The 10,367-nt window shown below is 42.8% G+C and overlaps 1 protein-coding gene across 2 annotated transcripts in view; it reads left to right on the plus strand.

Annotated features, from left to right (window-relative positions):
• CASQ2 (calsequestrin 2) overlaps nt 1–10,367 on the plus strand; it is a 67,124-nt gene that overhangs the window by 28,032 nt on the left and 28,725 nt on the right. The window contains exons 4-5 of one of the 2 annotated variants that reach the window (XM_008071568.2): nt 2,240–2,351; nt 7,041–7,114. In XM_008071568.2, coding sequence (XP_008069759.1) covers nt 2,240–2,351; nt 7,041–7,114 — 186 coding nt within the window. The remainder of the gene's footprint in view (nt 1–2,239; nt 2,352–7,040; nt 7,115–10,367) is intronic. The other variant, XM_008071569.2, reaches the window with a different exon arrangement.

Here is a 10,367-nt window from a genome sequence, read left to right on the forward strand (position 1 = left end):
GGCCACTGCACTCCAGTCTGGGCGACCGAGTGAGACTCCAACTCAAAAAAAAGAAAGAAAAAAGAAAAGGTGGGGCTAAAGAGCCCCTCCCCCCAGTGTCACACTGTCTCAGCCATGAAGGTACCACACTCTCAGATCCGTATGCTCAAATGGAGGATCAAACACGACAAATATATTTTATCCATAAATACACTCACACTCTCAATAACAGCTGTGGAGTTAAGTGCTTTGAATGCACATTCTCACACAGATAAAAAAAACTTGCCATTGAATTCATGCTGATATTCCCTTATCCACCATCCGGTACCCTGTGGTCTATTGCTCTTTCTCTACAATCCCCCAAACCGGAGAAAAGGTCAGAAGTGAGTTGGAGGCACCTCCTACCAGAAAAAGTGCCCACAGACTGTTCTTGACCATATCATTGACCCACACCCGAAGGCCCTAAGAAAGCTGACAGGGGCGACAACAGCTCTGGGCTGACATGGCCCTGCCCTCCTCCTTCAGTGAGGAGGAGGCTTGTTGAAATGAGATTCTCTAACTGCTGTAAATAATAAACAGTTGTCATTGACCCACATAAATAGAAGACCAGCATAAGAGTGGGTTTTAGACTTGATCAAATCAGGGCTCTGGCTCCATTTTTCTGCACATCACAGATAACCCTGTTTTCAGGATGTGGCCTGTGTCCTCATACTGGCAGTTCTCAAGTCAGTTACAAGATGGCCAGCTGCCGAAGCCAATCCATCCGATTTCCTCATTCATATCCCATGATAGGGAAAAACAAATCTGACTTCCCACTGCTCTCTAAAATAACCCAAGATCATTCCCAAAACCTTCAGCAAATCTATCCTCATTGAGTTAGTCACTTACTCATCCCTGAATTAACAAGTAGCAAGAGAAGTGATACACCCAAGTACCCATCAACAGATTAATAGATAAAGGAAATGTGGCTTATATTACACAATGGAATACCAGTCAGCTTTAAACAAGAAAGAAATATTTGTCATTCGCAACAACACAAATGGAATTGGAGAACGTTATGCTCAGTAAAATAAGCCAAGCACATATTTCACTTGTGGAATCTAAAACAATCGAACTCCCCAGAAGCAGAGGGTTGAATGTTGGTTACTGAGACTGGGGAAAGAAGTGGAGCAGGTGGCAGAATGAGATGATGGTCAAAGGGTTCAAAACCTCAGCTGGATAGGAGAGAGAAGGATTTTTTTCCTTTGAGATATATTTCACAGCGTGGCGAATACAATAGATAATAATATGAGGAGGAACCCCCCCAAAACCAGGATTTATTTATTTTAAAATGTGCATTTATTCGTACCTATTTAAAGTTCAGTCACCTTCAAAATACTCCCCGTTTGATGCAATACACCTGTGAAGATACTTTTTCCATTGTGTCTCAGTAATGTTTGAATTCATTCCTTTAGATGCCTTTTGGTGCTTATGCCATTTTTGCTTTTACCTCTTCCCCATCGGCAAAATGTTTCCCTTTGAGAACTTTTTTCATCCAGAGGGGAAAAAAGTCACTTGGGGTGAGATTGGGTGAATAGGATGGGTGGGGCCTCGGGGTCATGCTGTTTTTGGTCAAAAACTGCCGAACACTCAGCATGGTGTGGGCAGGTGCGTTGTCATGGTGGAAGAACCAGACACCAGTTGCCACAACTCAGGACATTTCTTCTGCAAATCATGATGCAACCTTCCCAAAACTTCTAGATAAAGGCTTTATATGACTTTTTGATCCGGAGGAACAGATTTCGAGTGTATACAAGGGACCCACCCTCCAAAAGATAATTCTAGGTTTTTTCTGTTCCCCTTGCTGAGAGCCAATTTCAAATATACTCACTATAAAAAATAAGTAGTTGAGGGGACTGATATGTTAATCAGCTTGATTTAATTATTTCAAATATTCATAAACCATAACATCCCTTGGTACTTCATAAATATCTACAACTATAATTTATCAACTTACAATTAAAAATAAAAATTTTGTTAAAACCAGTAACAGGAATAAAATGGCTCAAGAGAAGACCAATCATCCCACCTCTTGAGTTAAGATCAGTTCCTCCGAAGGAACTGCAGCTGTGCTCATGGGGCTTGGGAGGGGGGAAGGATGCTTGAGGCATGAACCATGAGCCTACTACAACTTGCCTCCAAAACACTCTATTTTGCCACTAAGAAAGGAAGAGTTCTCTTCTTTGAACATATGTGTGTGTGTATGTGTGTGATATTTCAGTTAATTGAAGACCCAGTAGAGATCATCAACAGCAAACTGGAAGTCCAAGCCTTTGAACGCATTGAGGACCAGATCAAACTCATTGGCTATTTCAAGAGTGAGGACTCAGAATGTAAGTTGTCTGTCTCCCCAGCCTATCCATCCAAAGGCTAGATTCCTAACAAAGTTAGATTATACCAAAAGAGGATGGGTCTTTGACATCTCTTTTGCTAGACAGGATAGAGGTTAGACTGCTTTCTGCACCTAATACAGTGATATGTTTGTGTAAATGTTACGCAAACAGGCAGGAGAGCTGGAAGAACATTAAGATGGAACCATGTTATCTGGCCTTGACATAGGATGGGTGTTTTACAGAAGAGGGAAAAGCCCTTCCTCCACTTTTCCCACCTGCCGGCTGCCCAGTGGAATTGCCTCTAAAATGGGACGAACAGTGGTCTGTCTTCCCGACATTGGCAGCTCCTGTGGTCACCAGCTGGAGAGCTTCACAGTCAATTGGAAAGCATGAGAGGAAAATTCGGGTAGGGACGGACTTAGCAGCTGCTACAAAATGTGGAAAATTGCTGGCCAAGCCCACAGCTGACCACCAAGGCTGTCTGCCATAGTCCTGCCACACCCTTGGGCATATTCCCTTTGAAAGTTTTGTGGCCAGACTTTGGGCTTCGGGGCCCTATGATAGCATCCCCACAGCCCATTCGGGGATGAGAGGGTGGGGGGTGAGAGTCGGGAAGGGCAGGGAGAAGGAACCAGGAAGGGTAATTATTTGAGTACTGTACATTTTTTAAAAACCGCTATGGCAGCATGGGCCCAATGCGTTAAGTGTTTTCTGGTGTCTCAGCCTTGAAGAGAAGGAAAGCATGAGAGGGGGTGGGCATACCTATGAAAGAGACTCTAGTAGCATGTGTACAAGTAGGAGGTGCAAACGTGGGCCGCTTATGACTATTTTTGGAAATCCCAAAATATTTTGAAATTATTTGCAAAACCGTTTCTTTACCATCTGTCTGCTAGCGCCCTTAGTCACCTCATCAGAAACAACCCAACTGCTTTCTCTCTCCTGTGTCCTCTTCTCGTTTGCTTCATGGGCACCTGCGTTCATAGGGCTTTAACGAATGTGCCGGGGAGGTGGCTAGTCAGGGAGGTCTGACCCGACTCTTCTTTGGGGGACTTGTGCTGAAGACTCGCGTATGCCTCCTGCCTCTTTGATTTGTTTCATTTCCTTCCATTTCCCTTTCTCCTTTTGAGCCCCTTTAATTTGTTTCCATCTTTGTGTTTCTCTCTCCTTCTCCTTGAAGCTCGGGACAGATAGGAGGGAAGCAAGGCCAAGGTTAGGAGGGAGACAAGGCCAAGGTTAGGATCAGGAGCAAACCTTCTAGGACATTTCTTCCCCTACCTTAGCTAATAATCGTAATAATGGCATTTAACTAACACACTTTATAGGCCAGGGTCTATGCTAGTTATGCTAACATGGATGCCTGAATTTCATTCTCATAACAAGCCTGGGAGGTGATTACATTATTATATGCGTTTTAATGATGATGAAAGGATGGAACAGAAGGGTTCAGTTAACTTACCCATTATCACACAGTCAGTAAATGGTGGAGCCAAGATCGAAAGCCCAGGAATCTGATTTTAGAGCTTATACGCTTATCCACTGGGCTACATTTTTAAGACTTCGCAAATTTAGTAAGGTCATAGCACACAAAAATGTGATCATGTTTAGATGACATAAAATGGGGTACACTGGAAGGAGTTTGGTCTTAGTGAAAACATTTTTTCACTTTATTTATATTATATAATAATAATAAGAAATAATAATAGAAATAATAGAAAATAGATCACATATTGCATTGTAAAAATCTTACAGGCTAGGCATAGTGGCTTAGACCTGTAATCCCAGCACTTTGGGAGGTCAAAGTAGGAGGATTACTTGAACCCAGGAGTTTGAGACCAGTCTGGGCAACATAGCAAAACTTCATCTCTACTAAAAAATAAAAATAAAAATAAAAAAATTAGCTGGGCATGGGGGTGTGCAACTGTAGTCCCAGATACTTGGGAGGCTGAGGGGGACGAATACCTGTGCCCAGGAGGTCAAGTCTGTGGCGAACCGTAACTGTGTCACTACATTCCAGACTGGTTGACAGAGTGAAACCCTAAGAAAAAATTCCAAATAAATAGTTTTACATTTTATCGAGAATCTTGTGCTAGCTTCCAACAGTATAGCTTTTTTATATTGGGTTTTATGCTTGAAACAGCAACATGAAATTTCTGATCAATGAGGATCTCTTCAAATGTCTGATAGTCACCATAAACAAGAGACTTCACTTACACATGTGAATGGTGGCAAATGGAAGGACAACTTTCCTTGCTTTTTCTTCGATTGATGCACTTCTTTTCTTGCCATTGGACACGACAATTCGATCTCTGAGATATCCTTCAGGGGCCTGAGTATTTGTTCAATTAGGCAGCTATTACTTTCTCTTCACTAACACGTGTGATGTTCATATTCCCTAGGATAATTTGAATGGACTTGAAAGGGTTACAAATCTAGTTGAACTTTTTTATATTCTGTATTTCAAAATAATGAAGCTTTTCCTTAGGAATACACAGATATTGCTCTACTAGTCTTAATTGTTCTTAAATTTTAAATGATAAAATAGCTAATAAACCATGCTAGCCTCCTTTCTAAGGATGAAATTTTACTTTTAAATTGATAATTGTCAGTACATTATATATTTCACACAATATAATGGTCCTTGCGATTTTAATTAAGTACACTCAAGTTGGTGTTCAGCATTTTTTTGAAGCCAATAATTATCACTCAACATGTTTTCAAAGTGAGCATAATTCACAATTTCTTTTTCTTTTTGAGTTGGAATCTCACTCGGTCGCCCAGACTGGAGTGCAGTGGCTGCTCCTGGCCACCGCAGCCTCGCCTGCTGGACTCCGGCGATCCTTCTACCTCAGCCTTCCGAGTAGCCGGAATTACAGGCGCGCGCTACCACGCCTGGCTGATTTTTTGATTTATTGTAGAGATGAGGTCTCGCTGCCCAGGCGGGTCTCGAACCCGTGGGCTCAGGCCATCCACTCACCTCAGCCTCCCAAAGGCGCAGGATTACAGGCTGAGCCACCGAGCCCGGCTCACAATTTATTTTTCAATATACTTTTTGTTTTGAGTCAGACTCTCACTCTGTCATCCAGGCTGGAGTACAGTGGCACACTCACAGTCACCGTGGCCTCTACCTGGTGGACTCAGGTGATCCTTCTGCCTGAACCTTCCAAGCAGCTGAAACCACAGGCACGTGCCACCAAGTCCAGCTAATTTTTTTATTTATTGTAGAGATGAGGTCTCGCCAAGTTGCCCAGGCGGGTCTCAAACCCCTGGACTCAGACAACCCTTTCACTTCCACCTCCCAAAGTGCTGGGATTATAGGCATGAGCCACCATGCCCAGCTATTTTTCAATCTACTTCTTAGTTGACAAACTATTCATAAAACTCTCCTTGGACAGTTTTAACCTGTGTTAGTGTGCAACAGTAGAGAAAGGTCTGCTGAAATCCTTTCTTCACCAAAAGCTAAAATGAGAAGGGGTTATACAGGTTTGGATGTTATTAGTGACTCTTTCTTTTTTTAGAGATGGGGTCTCACTATGTTCTCCCGGCTGACTCAAGCAATCCTCCCACCTCAGCCTTCCAAAGTGTGTTAGGTGCCCAGCTAATCTTTTTTTGTGAAATGCAGACCCACAGGCAAATATTTATATGACAGAGCTTTATGGTGAATAAATAGTATTCAAATCTCAAGAATGTTTAAGGAATGCGATCTGAAGTCCTTACACCTTCTCTTCATTGCGACTGCACCATCAGTACATGAACTTGGGCAGTGTTTGCCAAATCCATTTTGACAGCCTCATCTACATCTTAGAATGTTTCATCCCCAACAGCTTAGTTTAGTTCTTCTTCATAAGACAAATGATGTTATTCCAAGTAGTCTTCAGGGCTTCTACCTGGTGGTATCAACCACACCCAGGCACTAAAATCTGATATGCAGATATCCAGCATGGAAAAACCCTGAGAGATGGAGAAGAGAGGTGAGGAAATGCCAAGATCAGTCTTTAGTAAGCAGGAGGCTGGGAGCTGAATGTTCAGGTGCCTATTCCACATGGGAAAGAGTCATCAGGGGAACTTGGGAGTCAGACTGGGAGGAACCGGGAAGAAGCTGGTCAGCATCAAAATAGGACATGAGGGAAAGAAAAGCCTGGAGATGACATGAGAAGAGACAGAGCAGGCAAGGCTAGGCATCTTGAAAACAATTACCATTTGGGTGAGGCTAAAGGTTTAACCACATTTTGAATTACCAACCTGGGGAGTCACCTTGCTCCGTCTTTATTCTTAAAAGTCATGTCGACCAGCTCTCCAGGGAGGCTCCTGACAAAGGAGCCCCTGTCTTCCCTTAAAAAAAAAAAATATTATCTAGGCATGGTGATAGGTGCCTGTAGTACCAGCTACTCAGGAGGCGGAGGGAGGAGGACCTCTTGAGCCTAAGAGTTTAAGGCCACAGTGAGTTATAATTGTGCTACAGCATTCAAGCCTGACAGAGTGAGACCCTGTCCTTAACAACCAGACAAACAAACAAACAAACAAATAAATAAATAAATAACTGGTACTAAATAGTCACCTATCTACATATTATCTACTAAATAAATATCCAACCGGGATTAATTGGCTTTCCACTCCCTTGGCATCATTTAAAAAGAAAAGATTCTGTGGTGCGATTGGAAAATGTCTCTCCCTCTCATCTTTTCCTCTTAGATTACAAGGCTTTTGAAGAAGCAGCAGAGCACTTCCAGCCTTACATTAAATTTTTCGCCACCTTCGACAAAGGGGTAAGTACCCAGGAAGCTCCAATGTAAACAGTTTTGCAGGCATGAAAGATTCCAGTGTGGACTTCTCATCACTTTTTATTTCTTTCATCCACATTAGCCATCCTCCTTTGCCTCTTTCTCCAGAAATGTTAGGACCATGCCAGTAAATCACAATTGAAGGAGAGATGCGTACAGAGAGGATTCATTCAGAGGAAGTAGGATATTTCCAAAAACATTGAGTGAAAGTGGTTGCCCACCCTTCTCATACACAAAGAGTGGTGAATGTGTAAGCCTGGAGTGTGCCAAGCCACTGGAGCCACTGTTGCCTTTTTTCTTAAGAGGTGTCCCCTCCCTTCCTGGGGTCATACACTTCCTCTTCTACTGGGTTAGGACATGGACCAGCATGGGGAAGGAGGAACATTAACCATCAGAATCCTTGGTGCTTTAAAGTTACCTACTTCTTCAGTAGATGTTTTTGATATACTTTTCTATAATCCAATTGCTCTTTATTTTCTGAATGTGAAAAGCGATTTTATTAGCCAAAGAGCAGAAATAGAAAGATCTTGTATAAATGGGTAATTTAGTTGGGTTCTACTGCAGTCAGAGTACTCCCCTCTGGCTCCTGTGACTTCTAAAATGGCTACTATTCATTGAGTGCTTTCTGTGGGTTGGGTACAATTTGACATGTTACATCTATGTTATTCCCAATTCTCTAAATGCCTTTGAAAGTTAAGAACTCCTATTTCCCAGAAAACAGACCTGTAAAGATTACGTGGTATCCAGGGTCTCCAGCAAATCAATGGTGGCACTGGGATCTCAATTTAGGATATTTGTGTCCAAAACTAATGCCCTTTCCTCTATTCTACACGTTAAATTGAAGACCCTATTCCTGCCCTTGAGATTCAGGGTATACGCGCACACACACACATACACATACAAAATGAAAGCCCTAAACCATCGTATTTGCTAGAATAAGCAAATCTAGGACAAACTAAGTTCTTGATCAATTGAAAGTTAATCAGAGATTGGCCCACTAAGGAGTAAGGCAGTGCTCACAGGCTTTTACACTGGTTTCCTCTGGAAACAAGCGGAAGCCAGCATGTGCTGAGGCAGGGAAGGGACATGATGGAAAGAGGTTGCGTTCAGTTCATGCATCTATTGAGCCACTTCTGTGGACGTGGCCCTTTCTTCAAGGATATAATCCAGAAGAGAAGTCTACCAACCAAGTCATATAATCTAAACTTGAAGAAAATGTTCCCTGATTAACTGGATTAGAGGTGGGAGAGGTCTTGAGCAAAAATATGAGTACTTATTATGTGCCAGAGTCTGTGCTAAGAGGTTTACATGGGTTTTCTTAGTTCATCCTCTCAACACCCCTGTAAGGGAGGAATTAGTATTCTCATTCTACAGAGGATAAAGTTGAAATATCGGGAGATTAAGTGATTTGTTCACGGGCACATGGCTAGTGGATTGTAATGCTTGCTATAATCTCATGTCAACCTGACTTCAAAGTCAACACACTGTCCTCCTGTACCCCAGAGAGCGAAGCAGTATACCTAAACGGCTTAGCTTGTGTTTAGCACACAGTAAGCATTTGGTAAATGTTAGCTAGCTGTGAGTGCTATTGTTAGTAAGAAGGCAGTCATCTGGGCCCGGGAGGATGAGATGTTGAATAGAATATTCGTCGAGAAGAGGAGGTACAGAGAGCCCATTACTGACATTTAGTTCTGAAGGGCCAGGAGTAGCTAAAATGGCTCCTGGGGAAGAAAGGAGAGACAGGCAGACCAACCTGACCCAGCAACAAAGCCTTAGTTCTTAGAGGGGTGGCTCAACTCTGGTTTGGGGCAGTATCTGTTTTCAGAAGTGCCTCCAAGTGCACAGACATACAGCTTCATGTCTGTGACCCATGAAGAAGGTCAGGCCAGGCTATAATTAAAAACTCAGAAAGCTGCCTTACTGAGAACTTGGTAAGACACTGAGTCATAAGTACCATGGTTCATGTAGCCATATGAAAGGAGAAAGACACACTGAGGGGTGAGCTCTTGCACTGAGAGGACTCTGATACCACTTGGGACTTAAGAATTTGCACCCATCAGTTGGCGTAAGGGGCTGGTGCTATTCCATGGGAGTTGGTGGGGTCTAGAAGGCATAGCTGCACCCAGTAGTAGCCTCAATGAGAGGACACTAGAGCAGAGGAGGGGAAGTAATCAATGTCATGAGATAGCTGAAATGACTTGTTTGTACAATACATCCTAGGGAATCTTGGAGGGACCTGGCCATGGTTTGCAGAGGTTTGTAACCAGGAGAGACAAGGGACAAGGAGGCACTAATACAGTCACAAAGATGAAAGAAACAACTAGCAAAAGTGGATATGACAAGAGGGCCTGGCTGTTGATGAGATGGAGAGAAAGATAAGAGAATACCTCAAAATAAGATAACAAGTCTTGACTTTGAGACAGCAAAAATTGTGAAGCTACTGAAAATGTTAGGAAATCTAGGAAAAATAGACTGGGAAAACTTTCAGCTGGATGTGTCTTTAAGTTTGGATTATAGCAGACTGTAATAGGGGATAAATCCATCAGAACACATCACAAGAGGAACAAGGAAACATCTCACTAAAACACGTGCAGCATCAAAACAATATTGAAGGAGAAGGTAATTTTCAAGAGAAGAGAAAGTATAATATGGGCCAATGGGAGGTTTGACTTCAGGCTCTGTCTCCTCCAGGTACGTGATCTTGACAAATGGCTTAATTCATTCATTCATTTTACAAGTATTTATTGAGTACTTTTATGTGGCAGGCACTATTCTCAGTGCCAGGGACAAAACACTGAAAAAATGTCCTGCCCTTGTAGGATTTAGGGTTTAGATAAATGTGTCATGTGAGCTGGAGACCTGTAAAGTGGATGAGATGTCAAGGATATTGCTGATACTGATTTGGGAGTCAGTGGTTCCCAATCACTGTCAATATTGGTAACCCCCAAGGAGCTTTTAAAGCCATTAATCTGTGACCCCTTACCCACTCTTGGGTTATGACAGGGTCCATGTATGTGCATTTTCCTTTTTTTTTTTTTTTTTTTTTGAGTTGGAATCTCACTCTGTCACCCAGACGGGAGTACAGTGGCACACTCCCGGCCACCGCAGCCTCGACCTGCCGGACTCCGGTGATCCTTCCGCTTCGGCCTTCCAAGTAGCTGGAACTACAGGTGTGCACTCCCATGCCCGGCTAATTTTTGATTTATTGTAAAGATGAAGTTTCGTCAAGTTGCCCAGG

This window comes from Carlito syrichta, unplaced genomic scaffold (genome assembly GCF_000164805.1).
Source record: "Carlito syrichta isolate Samal-C Ts95f unplaced genomic scaffold, Tarsius_syrichta-2.0.1 Scaffold314375, whole genome shotgun sequence".
Lineage (NCBI taxonomy): Eukaryota > Metazoa > Chordata > Mammalia > Primates > Tarsiidae > Carlito > Carlito syrichta.